The sequence below is a fragment of the Carcharhinus amblyrhynchos genome, chromosome 3 (assembly GCF_965287045.1).
Source record: "Carcharhinus amblyrhynchos chromosome 3, sCarAmb.v2.hapA, whole genome shotgun sequence".
Classification (NCBI taxonomy): Eukaryota; Metazoa; Chordata; class Chondrichthyes; order Carcharhiniformes; family Carcharhinidae; genus Carcharhinus; species Carcharhinus amblyrhynchos.
The window spans coordinates 121717628-121734423 of record NC_137326.1 but is presented as its reverse complement, the minus strand read 5'-3'; the positions used below and the strand labels follow the sequence as shown (position 1 = coordinate 121734423).

Sequence of the window (16796 nt, the reverse complement as noted above, 5' to 3'; positions counted from 1 at the left end):
GTGCAAGCAAGCTGTGGGTTTGTGAACTTTGGAATTATATATCTCCAAAATGTAGGTCTCCAAGTGTTAAAGATCTGGTTTTAGCAAAATAAATGAAGGAGGCCTATCCCACACAGTTGTATCCAGGGCCGGAATTTTACTGCCCCGCCTGTCATGGGAATTGGAGTGGGCGAGGGGCAAACAATGGGAAGGTCAGTTGATTTTGGGTGGGATTTTACGGCTCTTGGGATGAGTGAGGCTGTAAAATCCCGCTGCAGGTCTCTGCATGAAGTGGCATCCTGCATATCTGTGAAGGCCTGGCTTCTGCAGCCTTACAAGTAGGAGAAGGACGCATAAGGTTTGTCCAGGAACAGGATGCGAGAGGCTGATATTGCAATGAAATAGTCACTTTCTCTCTGTGTGGGCCTGCATTGAAACTAACTCTCCTAACATTATCCTACTGCTTTGTCTTTGTCCCCTTTAACGAGCATTGTGTTCTACAACGCAGCATCACAACTTGGAGGAGTGTAATATCACAGTACTAGCAATAATGATGTTGCTGACCTTGCTGTTTAACTGTAAACATTCAAGGGAGGCTGCCTTCAAATGATAGGGACTCCTTACTGGCAACAAGATTCTGTACTAACACTAATGTTTATTATGGAGCTAAGCTTAATGAGTAGAAAGCTCTGCATTTGGTTATTTATGCTGGTTCTTGTCACTATTGTATGAATAGAATTGTGTCAAAAGTAAAACCTCACTTATATTGGTCCAGAATCACGTCAATCTATAAACACATGAGTACAGTTGGCCAGTGAAACTGTCCGTGAAGGATTGCATCATTTCTGTTGGCCAATAAGCTGGCTCAAACAGGAGTGGTGCCTACATTAAGATCATGTTTTGAGTCTGGTTAACTTTAACATCAGGTTATCCAAGCTGTATCCAGCTCCATAACCCTCTCACCCACTGTTGCAGTACTGTAAGGCTGTGGCAGGGAATTTTTGTAATATCAAGAATTGTGCACTCCTAGAATGCGGCACATTTACTTAAGGGACAATGAGGAACATTGACTAGTAGAGGGAGGAGTAGAGTTGAGATCCATGTTATGAACGGTAACGTAGTGGGATTGTTGCTAGACTAGTAATCCAGAGACCCAGGATAATAGTCTGGCGATCCAGGTTCGAATCCCACCGTGGCAGCTGGTGGAATTTGAATTAAAAGTCTAACGATGACCATCAACCCATTGTCGATTGTCATAAAAAAAACCCATCTGGCTCACTAATGCCCTTTAGAGAAGGAAATCTGCCATCTTTATGCGATCTAGCTTAATATGACTCCAGAGCCACAGCAATTGGGCTGACACTTAAAGATGCCCTCTGAAATGGCTGGGGGGGCCACTCAGTTCAAGGGCAGTTAGGGATGGGCAATAAATGTTGGCCCAGCCAGCAATGCCTACATCCCACGAATGAATAAAAAAAAAGGAATGGCAATGTCCTAATGTAAAGTTAGAGAAAGAGAGGTGACAGAGGTAGCAGTAGTAGGCGGCCCAGATCTGTCACTCATGCACTTCCTCACGGGCATCTCAATTTTCCTCGTGAAAAGGTTTGAACATTCTGATATACGGATTTTAAATCAGTTCTGTCCAAACGTCAGCTTTTTCAGTGTATTATCAGTGGTTGTTGTTGATATGCATATTCTCCCTTCCTGACAACATATAGTTAATTAGACACTCAGTTGCATCACCGCAGGCTTTGATGATGTCGGTTTGAGACTCTCCCTTCTTTCACCAGGGCATTAATGAAGGTAACCCAAAGGAGATTACAGCTGTAATAATGTGGCACTTGAGAACTGGCTTAGCAACATATTCTTCCTCTTTTACAAGCTTTCTTACTCGCTGTGTGTTGTTTAAACTCCCAGTGGCTATTTAGGTCACAATATTTTAAACAGTTTTTTTTCAACGGCACAGTAATTACTTTCATGCTCGAGAGACCCGGAGTAAAGCAACCATGATGTCAGTTAAATTTTCAATTAATATTTGGGTTTTTCTTTATATATATTTAAAAAAAACAAATCTAATCATTTGCAAAGAATCAAAAGGAAATAGAATTTTACAATGCACCCTGGTATCTTGTGGCAGTGCAACCCTGCAGAAATTTGCAAGGCTTCTGTTTCCATATTAAATATGTTCTGCAAACACCAATGACTGCTCATGTGACATGAGATTCTGCCTCAGTGGTTGTCGGTGCAGAAATAGACCGATTAATTATAGCATCGCAGCAGAGAAATCAAGGAACTGAAGGTTTTTAAGATCTTGGCTTTTCACGGCGAATCTAAAACGTTCCGATATTTGCTTTGGGATTCGGTGCGAGATACAAGATCTGTATTAAATTGGCGAACGCAGCCCAGGATCGCCTCTTTCTGTCAAATACTTCCACCTAATGGTGATGCTCCTGCCATTCTTTTTTTTTGCACTGCATTCGCGATAAAGTACTGGGTTTTTCGAGCTGAGCTGTGAGGCAGACTGACTGGACAGGAAGCAGTCAGTTTCAAGTGTGTGCGGTGTGCCTGTTTTCCCATCACAGCAGAATTTGGTAGCACTGCCTTTTAATTTTTTTTTTAATTTGGTGATCGGGGTTCATCTTGCATCATCAGTGCACGACAGCGTTTTCACTGTTGCCTCCTATCCATTTGAATCAGCACCATGTAGTTGACAGCTACTGAATTTAAGGTGAGCTGCCCCTCCCCCTTCCCTAGCTATGGTGCAGTATACAGCAGGACTAAGCTTACTACTGCAAACCAAAAATGGCAGGCAGGTTTAATACTGCTTCTTTTCCGAATGTGCCATGTATTGATAACTGTGTCCGATGCCCTGTGTTTCAAATGTGAGTATGTAAATACTGTGCATACGTTGCCTTGACAGCACTGGTGAGTATAGTCAGGACTGCATTGCAACATAAAGTAGATAATCCTTTTATTTAAAAAAAAATGCTTCATAAAGCATATAGCTCAAAGTATTAGATTACTTAAATATCATCCAAGTACCTTTACTGAGGCTGTTTGCACTGAGATTGTTTTTTAAAAAAAATTTCTTGCATTGTAATGCCATTGGTGTTGCTGGATAACTCTCCGTACAAATATCGTTTCTTTCGGTTTTCACCAGAGTTCAGATTTGAATTTCTAGATCTAGGTTTATGTTCAGATAGCAGATGCAACGAGTCTATTTTTAGCAGTGGTGCACATTGTGTACCACCGCTTGTATGTTTCTGACTGGTATTTTCAACAGTGATATCATGGGTTGATTCTCACCTAGTGTGACAAGTGGCCTTTGCAGTAGTCAGCTTCAGGCTCTGAGCCCTGGGAGAAATGGTCTTCGCGCAACAGCTTTCACAGGTTTGCAGACGGGGAATTTTAACAGAGCAGTCCTGTTGACGAGCAGAATTTTCAGGAATCCCGTTTCTTCGATAAATAGCACAAGTGCGACAACAGCTTCCTGAGAACTGGAGAGTTTTGATTTGTTTTTTTTTAAAGAAGGTAATCACGACAGATGCCCAGTGTCTGTAGGTCTCTTTTTGTGTTTTTTTTGCATGAAAACTGTAAAAATATTTCTGATTGCGTTAGATGTTTTTGTTTCCTCTTCGCAGATAGGATTTACATGCATGGCGCATAATATTTTCTGTTTGATATTTACGTACAGCTGGCTTTTAAAAAAAAAATCTTTTTCATTGTATCCTTGGTTAAGGATGTTTATTGAAAGAGTTTGATTGTTCATCAGAATGCACAGTTATTCGTTCTAGACTGATGTACGCAGGGCTTGGGGAGATGGGGCGGGGAGGGCTATTACATTCAACATTAACAACAAGCAGCAGGTAAGGCAAAGATATAATACTGAGTCCTTTCGTTGTGTTTGCTGATCTGGAAGTTTCTGGCGCAGCATCTTTAGCACAAACCTTTTGAAGTGCCCATTTAAAGAAAAAATGCTGCAGTGGATCTTGCTAAAAGAGAAACGCACTGAGAAGACAGTTTTCCATTTTTGTATAAGACGTAACTGGCTGATTCTTATCAGAAAATATGCTTTATTGGAAATGTAGCATTTCAAAGATAGGAGCGCGTCTGTGAGGCTCAGCCATTCACTTACATTTCAGTTCTTGACGGCTCTGAAAAAAATCATGGCGCTGTATTTAATAGTAAATTCATAATCAGAATTGAGTGCATGTTTTACTGATTGTTATTCTACACCTTGTCGTTCATTGTAATCTAACCAGCCTGCTGTGCTTTCAACCACTAAATACAAGAGTGAAAAGGTGGAAGTTATACTAATGATATAGTTGCATCCTATGATTGTCAATGGAAGCTGTCCCATCCTCTAATTTAATGGCTTTCTCACCTGCAGCACAAATAGTTTGTTTTAAATCAATTGCTTGGTGATTAGCCGCTGCAAGTGCTGAAAGCACCATTTGGCTCCCAATAACTACGGCGTAACAACACGTTTCTTTGACAACCGCATCCTGTCAGCCCCAAGCAGCTCGAACCAGCACTGGCATCCCAAGCTTGAGATTTCTCCTTCATCCACTTGAATTTCACCCTATTCTTCTTGATTGTTTGACGTTGTTCAGTTAGCAACATTTGTGTCTGTGCTCATCGTGGACTTGGCATTGCAACAAAAGAACTGGTGCATTACTGTAAATTGGCAGAATGGGCGAAGCAATGGAAGAAGGCTACCCCCAAGTAGAGGGAATTTGAACTTCAGGGATTTGCGCTTTGCGTGGTATTAAAGGCATTACGTAATGTGAAGTAGACAGGAAGAGAACATCTTCAATTCTATGCTTGAAATTAATTTTTCTCTTTTTAAATACGTACAATGTTTGTTAGTATCCAACTCAATGCCATCGATCTGTCAAATTGCCAGCCTCCTGGGTGCAGTCCAATTATAATGCTAAATGTTTGCAAATAAAGTATAAAACAGGGTGGCAAACGCCATTCAGCGTTGATCACTGGGAAATACATATGTAGTTTTGAAGAAGTTTGGGACGTTCAAGTGAAAAATTAACAAAATGATAGCCTCTAACTTATGGGGTTTTAAAAAAAAATACTCCCCTCAGTGCTGTTCGCTGTGCAATTTACTGAAATAAAAATTACCCGCTTCCACTTTTGAAGGTATCCGCAACTTAGAGGGGTGAGGTTCATTTCTATCAGTATTTTGCAATTGCTAGTCTTTCAGCAGCAGCCATTTTACAATTAGACAATTCTGCTTTTTTCTGCTCTTGGTTTCAAAATGGCTGCTTTCTGCTGTGGTTGAGTGATCGCAGCCTTGCAGCACAGCACTGTGATTATGCTGTAAGGAGTAGCATTTGTCACACTTGCCCCCACCCCCGCCATTCACAGAAAGTAACACGGTTGTAATAAAATGGCAATTATTTTTAAAGTGATGAGAGCAGCACCAGTGATTATATTTGATCCTGGAAGTGTTATCGAGAGGTTGCACTGAATTTTTGCACGGTTGTTACAACTGGGATTGCTTCAGAAGTCAAGGGAATGGCTGCAGACCTCAAACGGATTGGTGGCACGGTAATGGTGCTGTCAGACATGGTGAATTATTTAACTGTTTACTTCATTACAGGTATGTGGCAGTCGCACACAATATTGAATTGTAATCGGGTCGAATTATCCCTCAAATGAGATGCGAAGGGAAAAAGCAGATTAGATTGCATCTGTTCTCGCGATCATATAGCAGAATGGCCTGTTCAGTTTTTGGCCACTACCTGTTTAAAATGTTCTTGCTGCTGTTGCGCTGTCATTTCAGCATTGAAACATACACGGGGCACGATGCTGTTGACTTTAACATTCAAAACTAAATTTGCTCAAAGGCAGGCTGGTGGGGACAGGAGAAGCAAGTGATGGCAATGAGTTGGCGAGCAGACTTCACAGGAGCCTTAGCTTACAAACCCAAACAGTGTATAAGCAGTGTTTGGACACTGCTAGAAATGCTGAATTAATTGCTCTGCAGCTTGTACTATGGAACTAGGTCATGCGTGTGTGTTTGTTGCAACGTTGTGCTGAGCTGAAGCACTTGCAGTTACACCATTCAGCACTTTCAATAGCATTTAGACCACAATGTGAACTAATACAAAGTCATATGTCAACCTCACATGGTTTGACCTGTGTACATAGTCTACTCCTTTTGTATGAAAGACTGAAACGTTCCTTTTGTGTGGGTTAATTATCTACCCTTCCACGGCAGTCCGATATGAATCTTGGTCGACACAGTATGACTCAGCGGCAGAAGGAAAAATTGAAGTTGACTTCAAGAATGTATGTACGTAAATAAAACACTACCCTTTTTTTGAAAACAAAAGGTAAATTCACTCTGTTTTACTCTCGTCATCTCCCAGGCCCTACACACGTTTTGGCTGAGGGGAGAGGTAGTGGTGGTCTTATTATTTGTATAATTCTGAACCCACCACTGGGAAGTCGAGAGGACAATCTCCGATCCCAGTTTTCCATTTGGAAACGTGTGCTGCAGTTGACGCTTAACAAGAGCAGCTCTCAACACTAAGTGGCTGAAATTTTAAAGTTTATTTATTAGTGTCACAAGTAGGCTGACATTAACACTGCAATGAAGTTAGTGTGAAAATCCCTTCGTCGCCACACTCCAGCGCCTGTTTGGGCACACTGAGGGGAAAATGTAGCATTGGCAATGCACCTAACCAACATGTCTTTCAGACTGTGGGAGGAAACCGGAGCACCTGGAGGAAACCCATGCAGACATGGAGAGAATGTCTAGACTTTTCACAGACAGTAACCCAAGTCGGGAATCAAACCCTGGCTTTGTGAGGCAGCAGTGCTAACCACTGTGCCACCATGTCACAGCAGTTTGGGGTTGGAGTGGAAGGGGTGCAAGGGGTCAAGTCTTCACCTATCCAAAGGAGAGTATGTGTCTGTGAGCTAGGTTAGATAGAAGTACAACATTAATGTAGGAAACATGGCATAAAATGTGATGAATGAAGACTTTTGGTAATTTTATTATTTGCTGTGGTAGTCTTAGTATTACCATATTCATGCAGATTAATTCCAGAAAGTGCACGTGGATCAGAAATGTGTCTGGGATCCTCTATAAAACCTCTTGATTTTTCTCTTGTAATTATTATTTTAGAAAATAAATGAAGGTCATTCATTCTGCTGTACATAAAGAAGTCAACTAAAATCTAATTAACTCAACACTCTAGAATTTAATATTCTGAAGTTACACCCAACTTCCTTGAATTATTACAAAGCTTACAGAAGACTTGTGTCCAATTGGAGTTGAGAAAGGAATGCTTTACTACAACAATGGGTGGACCCGGTCCCATGGTGGTAACAGAGGCAGCGCGTTTATGCCCACGTTCGAGAATCTCACTGGCACAGGCTCATTTTCAGATTCTCCCCATCAGTGACATTAACCAAGTTCCTGCCCAGAAAGGTCAGGAATCTCATTTAAATAAATAGTAATGTAAATAAAGGGCTTCACAGCTGTATGATTCTCCACCCCCACCCCCCCCGCCACCCCCACACAGCCGACAGTGGGATCTCCTGTCTCGCTGACGCAACGCGACATTGGTGAGGTTTACAACAAGTTTTTAAAAATGGGAAGCAGGTGAAGGGAACCCACTGGGGTGCACAGGTTAGTATTGCCCCCAGGAGTTGGGGGGGGGGGGAAGGTAGAGGAATGTAGCAGGGCAATACCCTGGCGTTGCCCCCAGCATTGCGAGGGGATGAGGAGGGGGGCCATGAGAGGGAGTTCCCACTGGGGGGACTAGGGAAGGTGGCTTCCTTTTTTTTCTGAGATCAAGGTGCCCTTGTTAAAGATTTCAGTTTCCTGGCATTTTTTTTTTCTGGCCTGCCCATATGATGGCTTTGGCCATGCCTGCAGATTATTTCTGCACTGAGTGCTGCACAGCGTGGCAAGAAAAGCCAACTTTACAGTTGGCGAGCTGCGTACCAGCTCCCCACCCCCCCTCCCCTCCCCCCCCCCCCCACCCCACCCCCCCTTGCAACCCCCCCAACCAGAACTCCGTGCAGAAAATTCCACCCGAGTGTTTCCCACTGCGAAAGCCCGTGGGACACTATATACTGTGTCTTCCAGCCCCCAACTTGGGGATTTTGCGCTGTATTCTGTGGCAAGGCGGGCATCCCGCCATCATATCTGAGTGCCACATTGATGCCCAACATCACTAAACCACTACTGATGAAAGACCTCCTGAAAAAGAAGATGGATCTTCAGGAAATCTCTTGAGGCTGGAAGATGGACCTCCTTATGACACTGAGTTGCTGGTGGCCTCCATATCGAACTTAGGGGACAGCCCCAGGCGTTTTTAAGGTGAGTCCATGTTGTTCCAGACATGTTCTGGATTGGCGTGTTTTCCCCCCTGGCGTTGCAGAGAACGGGGAGTGGGGGGATTTCTGATCAGACTTTGATCTCCATCCATTTAATAGGATCCTCCAGCGGGTTTCCAAATCCACCTTGCCAGGCGCCAGCAGAAGATATCCATGGGGAAATTCATGCCAGCCTAAAACCAATTTCTGGACACCCATCGAATTCTCTTTCCCACCCAGCACTGAACCTGCAAGCGGGAGAAGTCCACCTGTTGGAAATTTATCTGAATTCATGCAGTTTCCATTTCTGAAAAGATTTGCCATTGAAGAATTGGTTGTCAAAATTTGATCAAAGGTTTTAGTTACTGATCCATGGACTGTGACAATTAAAATTCCCTTTGGCAAGAAGATGTGGTGGATAAAAAGATGGCTGGGGTAATTTTCACTTGAGGTAGTAGCGTGAAGTTGTCCATCCACTTATATATCCCATCTATCTTCCTTCTTTATAGAAGTTAGAATTGGGTCTGATGTATATAAGGAGTGGCTAATTTGATCCTGCTCAGACTTAAAATTAATGCAAAAGCCCATATAATTCAGCTTGGATATCAAGTTAAAATATAAAACAACCAAAAGCAGCGACATTCACAAAACGGAAATCTCACAACACCAGGTTAAAGTCCAACAGGTTTATTTGGAATCACGAGCTTTCCGAGCAATGCATGTGGGCGGGAGTGTTCCCTTCCTGTCAGGAAACACTTCAGCACTCAAGGGCCTTCAGCCTCTGATCTTTGGGTAAGCATTCTCCGAGTCAGCCTTCAAGACACACGACAAAATCGCTGAGCAGAAAAGAATCACCTGATGAAGGAGCGGCGTTCCAAAAGCTTGTGATTCCTAATAAACCCGTTGGACTTTAGTCTGGTATTGTGAGACTTCTTACTGTGCCCACCCCAGTTCAACGCTGGCATCTCCATATCATTCACAAAAGAAGTTTCTGTTTTCGGACTCCACATGATAGAGATGTGGCAGTTGAATCAATTTCTCACTCTCTTGGTTATTTGGTTGAAATTCACCAGTTTTAGATGTAATGTCACAAAGATAAACACGTACAAACAAATAGGTCAACATCTGTGGATGCGACATGATTAATTCACAGCTCATATGTGAAAGTGATTTACCCCAAAAGCCAAGTGGCTGGGGGGCACCATTTAAGAAGGTGGTTTTTTTTTTATATCCTGACCTCTTGATCATACAAGTTTAGAAGTATTGAGACATGAGAAATTGCATGTTGCAGTGTGTGGGGTGCATATTACCAATTTACAGAATTGGAAAATTATATTATAGCATTTATTTGTAGAGCTGGGATTGTTGTTTGACAAAATAATGAGCTCCTGACTGAATATAATCCAGGAGTGTCAAAGATGCGAATACTATGAGATTCTGTTGTCAGATCCTAATTTGCATTCTTAATTATAGCAGCTGTTTTATTAAGTAGCTGCTGTACACCATCCTCTAAGCTAAAGAACATTTACTGTACGAAATGAGCTTAATTGGAAAGATATCTTCTGTAAAAATATGGCTTTGAGTATCCCTTATGTGGCAAACTGAGTGAGACTAGAACAACCAGAATAAGGGCAGACATCGAAAAGTTAGCTCCAGTTTATAAGAACATAAGAACTAGGAGCAGGAGTAGGCCATCTAGCCCTTCCAGCCTGCCCCGCCATTCAATAAGATCATGGCTGATCTGTCGTGGCTCAGTTCCACTTTCCCGCCCTCTCCCCATAACCCTTAATCCCCTCGCTTACCAAAAACCCATCAACCCGGGTCTTAAAAATATTTAGCGAGGCAGCCTCCACCACTTCAACGGGCAGAGAATTCCAGAGATTCACCACCCTTTGAGTGAAGAAGTTCCTCCTCAACTCCGTTCTAAACCGCCCCCCCTTTATCTTGAGGCTGTGCCCCCTAGTCCTACTGTCTTTTTTGAGCGGGAAGAGTCTCTCCACCTCTATCCTATCCATCCCATTCATCATCTTATACATCTCAATGAGATCTCCCCTCATTCTTCTAAACTCTAACGAGTACAAGCCTAGTTTATTCAGTCTCTCCTCATAGCTCAACCGCCTCAACTCCGGAATCAGCCTAGTAAACCTCCTCTGCACTCCCTCCAAGGCCAAAATATCCTTGCGTAAGTGCGGCGACCAAAACTGCACATAGTACTCCAGCTGCGGCCTCACCAATGCCCTATACAGCTGCAGCAAAACCTCCCTACTTTTATATTCAATCCCACTCGCTATGAAGGCCAGCATCCCATTAGCCTTCCTGACCACCTGCTGCACCTGCAGGCTGGGTTTTTGCGACTCATGCACAAGGACCCCGAGGTCCTTCTGCACCATCGCCTGCTGCAGTTTTTCGCCACGTAAGTAATAGTCCTTCCTACCATTATTCCTACCAAAGTGGACCACCTCGCACTTGCCAACATTAAATTCCATTTGCCAGTTCCTGGCCCATTCGCCCAGCCTATCTAGATCTTTCTGCAGACTCTCCACACCCTCCGCGCAATTTGCCGTTCCACCAATCTTGGTGTCATCAGCAAATTTCAACACCATACGCTCGGTTCCCTCCTCCAGATCATCTGTATAAATGGTAAATAGCTGAGGCCCCAGCACCGACCCCTGAGGCACTCCACTAGTCACCAACTGCCAATCCGAATAGCACCCATTAACCCCCACTCTCTGCCTCCTATTTGACAACCAATCCTCTATCCACGCTAACACCCTACCTCCAACTCCATGCCCCCTTACCTTCTGCAATAACCTCTTGTGAGGTACCTTGTCAAACGCCTTCTGAAAATCAAGAAAGACCACATCCACCGGCTCTCCTCTATCCACCGCCCTAGACACATCCTCATAGAACGCCAATAAATTTGTCAGACACGACTTCCCCTTAACAAAACCGTGCTGCGTCTGCTCTATCAAGCAATTCCCCTCGAGATGCCTCGCTATTTCCTCCTTGATGACGTATTCTAACATTTTACCTACAACAGACGTTAAACTAACCAGCCTATAATTCCCTGCCTTTTGCCTGGCACCCTTCTTAAATAATGTTTGAGATATAATAAATTCTTGCTGGAAACTGAGGTATTTTGTCAGACCTTTTCGACCCATCAGGACAAATTGCAAGAATAACAATGTGGGAAAACAACAAACTTGTATTCTGTGAGAAGAGAATGCTGATTGGTTGGCAGGTGGACTCTGGTAGAGGTGTTGCTATGGGGAATGCACCAGTTGACGGTGACTGACTGTTAACTACTAAGCATTGTTTGAATTTAAACCAGGCAGTTTGACTCTGATTAGTTGAGACATTGCCCTGAGGAATGAACCAGCTAACTGAAATAGGTGCGGTGTGTGTGCATGGTGTTTCCAACTGCAAATAGCGCACTGTGTATTTAATATATATAGTTTCCAAAAGAAATACAAATGCGCCACACTGCAAGCCCGACTGACAATCTTAAATTGGTTGTCAGCATAATTCTTAAGACACTGAGGATTATTTAGCAAATGTTGTCCAATTGCAGAATCGCATCTAATGTTGGACACTGCATTTTGAGGTTTGCAGGCAGGGCTGGTTGGGTATGATCTGTACCTTGCCAACTGCGAACAGTAGAAGGGACCTGCTGTTTGATATGATTCACTAGTCTTTGTGGCATCACATTGGTTCTAAAATTCATTTTGTATAATAGGCAGAACACCATCTTTTTTGGCTTTGCAGCAGCTTCCTGTTAATGGTGAACAGCACTGTGTTGCTACCGCATAGTCATGGCGTGAAACAGCTGGCTTCTCTTGTTGCTCAACTTTTTGAGCAAGGTTGCCATCCGTACTCGTCCGTAATCCATGGTAAACTTGGCATCTCTCGGTCAAAAGTGACAGCCTTAGACCTGGTAATGAATTTGCATAGTCTACAATGCAAACTGATCTAATCGTGGTGGCCATTATCCCACAGGGTGTTTTTGCATCCTACTTTAGCATCAAGCTTGCATTGTGTGCAAATTACTCAGGCCCATTTACAAAGTTGCAAAAATCCCTATGCGGTTTTGATTTGTGAAGACGAGCTCACAATAAATTGTGGTAGAGAACCCCCGTCATATTTCTTAACCAGTACGGCAAGGGAAATTTGACTGCTCCATTTCAAAGATGAATTTGAGCATAGGATGAAGCCCATTAAAACAAACTGTTCTTTGGTCACAGTATTGCCAAAGAATGAAGCAATCAAAGACAAGCTGTCTGATTTAAATTTCAAACTATGCTTGGCAGTTAAATGTCAGTCGCCATCAACTGGTGCATTCTCCATGACAATTCTTCTACTAATAAGAGTCCAGTGCCAACCAATAAGCACTATATTTTCATATGGTATAAATTTGATGTTTCCCTTGGATTGGTATTTTGCAATTTGTCCTGATGAGCACATGACAAAAACTTTTGACAAAATGTTGTTTTTAACAGCAATACTCAGTACTACCAAATGGCTATATCATTGTGCCATGTGGGCGGAGGCTATTCTGCCTATGTTGACTGTCTAGAAGCAGCTATTCACATTCACATTGTCCTGACATTTCCAACTACCCTTTAATTGTTTTTAATGGTGTTTTGTTTTTAAAATCTATTATGGATTCTGCTTCCACCACTCTTTTGTTTTCTAACATTCATGTCCTAATGTGTTTCTTAAAAACAAAAAGTCACAGCTTTTCCTTCATTCTTTTTCGTGCTGAACTCACATCACTCTAGTTAATGATTTGGCAACCAGCGCACACCTTATCAAAAAGATTCATCATTTGAAAACAATTTCAACCTTTCTCTATTCTACTGAAAGGAGCCTTCACATTCTCTAGTTGTTTTTCATGGTTAAACCCTCTGGTATTATCTTACCAATGAATCTCTCTGTACTCTTTCCACTGACCTCACATCCTTTTTAAAGTTTAGTGTTCAAAACTGAATAGAGTATTCTAACTCTGGCCTAAGCATCACCTTTTTTTATTTTTGTACTCTATGCCTCTCACTTATGAAGCTCAAGATTCCGTGGGATAAATTATCGCTGGGGTGAACTACAGTGGAACATCAGAGCGAATCTAATACTTATTTTTCCTACTTTAATGATTCCATTCCTTTTGTTACAATAAGGGGGCATGCAGTTTACACAGGGCAGCATTGCTGCCTCGCAGCCCCAGGAACCTAGTTCAATTCTGATCAAGGATCACAGTCTGTGCAGAGTACGGGGTTTCCTTTGGGTGCTCCGGTTTCCTCCCCCACTCAAGGTGTGAGGGTTAGTTGATTGGCCATGATAAATTGCCCCTTAGTGTCAGGGGGACTCAGAGGGTAAACATTCGGGGTTACAGGATAGGACCTGGGTAAGATTGTTGTCGCTGCAGGCTTGATGGGACTTCTGCACTGTAGATTGATTCTATGATAACATTGGGTTGAACCAGTTCCTGATGTGTGTAAAGTATAAACCAGTGCACTGAACCATAGAGTTGATGATTAGAAGCAAATCTTAATTTGTTTGAGATTCAAAAGAAAAGAGATAAGGATGAATAATCTAAGCAGAGTACTCATTTTTATACTAGTTGTACAATCTAGTTGTCCCACCGTTGCATTGCAACAGTATTAGACACGAGTAACACAAATTGACTAGGGAAAGATTGCGACCAACACTGCTCTTGCGGTTGTTACATCTGTTGCATTGTTTAACCAGCAAAGCTCTAGAATACCAGGGCTTCTAATCATTGTTCATAAATGGTCCAAATGAATAGTAAATACTACAACTATTGTGAAGTGTTTGGAAAAAAAAACCTTGTACTCATTCCATGGGTTCAGATATTTGGACCTTGTGAGTATCCCTGCAAAACGTTCTCAGTGTTCCTGGTTGTGGATGAGGTGATTGTGTGTCCTATTTGTAATTCACTTTTTTTGGTAGAAGTTACAATGCTGAATCCACTAGTTTTGCTATGACGGTAATCATAGAAACCCTACAGTACAGAAAGAGGCCATTCGGCCCATCAAGTCTGCACCAACCACAATCCCACCCAGGCCCTGCCCCCATATCCTTACATATTTACCCACTAATCGCTCTAACCTACACATCTCAGGATACTAGGGGCAATTTTTTTTTTGCGTGGCCAATCAACCTAACCTGCTCATTTTGGACTGTGGGAGGAAACTGGAGCACCCAGAGGAAACCCACACAGACATGAGGAGAATGTGCAAACGCCACACAGACAGTCATCCAAGCTGGGAATCTAACCCAGGTTCCTGGAGCTGTGAAGCAGCAGTGCTGACCAGGTTTTGGACTGTTTCAGCACATAGATGCACTGACTTCAATGGTAAAAACATTTAAGTAGTTTGCCCATTGCAGAAAACACTGAAGGTCAAAGCATCAAAGAAGGAAAAGTCTTTCATTTCTATAGCACCTTTTCAAGATCTATGGACAAGGCAAAATATTTAATAAGCAATGAAGTGCTTTTGAATAGTCACAGTTTTAGGAAATGTAACCCTTCATTGCCGCATTTTAAGGATAATACTTTTTTTAAATTCTGCCCTTCACTGTGTGATTCCCACCTTGGGTGACTGTCTGTCTGTGTGGAGTTTGCATGTTCTCCCTGTGTCTGCGTGGGTTTCCTCTGGGTGCTCTTGTTTCCTCCCACAATCCAGAGATGTGCGGGTTAAGTGAATTAGTCATGCTAAATTGTACCTTACTGTCTCGATGTAAGTTGGGTAGGGGGACTAATCAGGTAAGTACATAGGGTTACATGGATAGAGGCTTCAAAAGATGCTCATTCGGAGGGTTGGTGCTGACTAGATGGACCGAATGGCCCCCTTCTGCATTGTAGGGACTCTATTGAGTCTGTGATGTCTACATGTCAACTGTGTGGAAATTCACCAGACTTGAAAAAGCTAATAGTAAAAATGATGAATGATGTGCTTACTGTATGGTTTTAAAAACTAGATTTACTGAGTCCAGCCCAGTTCAACTGCCACACTGCACATTAGACATATATATTATGGTAGAAACTATTACAGTATGTATAGTCATACTGGCTTCAGCCAGCTTTGTTCTCCTGGAAGTTACGTACATACTCTCAAATTCACATCTTACTACTTTGTTACACTTCATTAACTCTATGGTTCAGTATGTCAGTTTATATCTTGTAGTCAAGTGAGTGAGTAATAATACCTTGCAGTTTTTGACTGATAATGTGATACCTGTTTTTATAGCAGTGCATTTGATCTGATCCAGGGAATTCCTACTTAGTTCTCACAGGGATGTTCTGGAATGTGTTGCTGTAGAGAAACACAAATTTGCAAGTGCAGAATGAGACATGGGCGGAATTTTACCAGCATGTCTGCCTGAGTTTCATATGATCCTGCCCAAGGCCAACGGAGAATACCATTCTCCAAGGCCCACCTGCCCCTGGAATCAGAGCGAGCATGTCAGTAAAATTCTTGCCCATGCGTATCGTTGGCCCAGATTTTGTAATGTGGAGGAGACTTCGGTGCAGGGGGTTGGAGAAGGATGATAATGTGGGGTCAAGAACCCCAGCAAAAGTCCAAATTGGAGGGGGTAAGCAGGAGGGGTCTTGGTCACAAGAAAATGGAGGAGATCCCACTGTATGTGGACCCAGTGGGATCCTGAATATTGAGGTGGAGGAGGTTCCCGAAAGCTACCCCGACCACCGGTCCCCCCCCCACCTTCACACCTCACCATCTCATGTCTTCAGTTATCTTCATTCAGCTGGCACGAGGCCCGGGAGACTTGACTGCTTGTGGTTAAAAATAGAACATCTGTTAAATGGAGGTAAGGCCTCTTTATAATAAATAACCAATCTACTTCTTACAAGTGAATTGGTCACCCATCCCTCACCCTGCCACCATTAAAACAGGAAGGAAATGGGTTCAAGGTAGATTCAGACCCTGTTTCAGATTTCTTAAACCTTGACGTGACTCCAACCCATCTATTTTAGTGAGATAAATTTGTGTCTTTGTTATGCTAACTTGCAGGTCATTATTCCAGTTACTGGGCACTTGATGTCCCTGTTGATCAAGGAACCTTACATGGGGCTGTTAGTCATAAGACCTTCATAAATGAATGACTTAATTTTCAAATAATTCAAGGTGTTAATTTGTTTTAATATTACTCACCGACCCACGAGACTGTTGGTTTTTTTTTGAGGTGGTCTGCTCGTCAGATGTGTCTATCTCATCATTGTCTTGGTTTTATCGCTATCTTTGCACTATCGTTCCACTTTTTGTTGTCCTCACCGCGCGCCCCCCCCCCCCCCCCCCCCGCCACCACCACCACCCTTATCAAACAATTGTTCTGCCTCAGCATCTGTAACAAGGCTTAGTCATTGGTCAAAAATTAACCATTTGAGGTTCAGTAAAATAAACCTCAACAAAATGCGCATCAGAAGCTGCCGAGCA

The 16796-nt window shown here is 42.8% G+C and overlaps 1 protein-coding gene across 4 annotated transcripts in view; it reads left to right on the top strand.

Moving 5' to 3' along the window:
- Positions 1–2589: 2589 nt before the first annotated feature.
- The window catches only part of zbtb38 (zinc finger and BTB domain containing 38), a 54499-nt gene continuing 40292 nt past the window's right edge, over positions 2590–16796 (top strand). The window contains exon 1 of one of the 4 annotated variants that reach the window (XM_080185909.1): positions 2590–2707. Coding sequence is in view for 1 of the 4 variants with exons in the window: in XM_080185908.1 (XP_080042034.1) it covers positions 2844–2861 (18 nt within the window). In the remaining 3 variants the exon portion in view is untranslated. Of the gene's footprint in view, positions 2708–2783; positions 2862–3465; positions 3537–5509; positions 5597–16796 lie in introns of those variants that run through there. The other 3 variants (XM_080185908.1, XM_080185911.1, XM_080185910.1) reach the window with 3 other exon arrangements.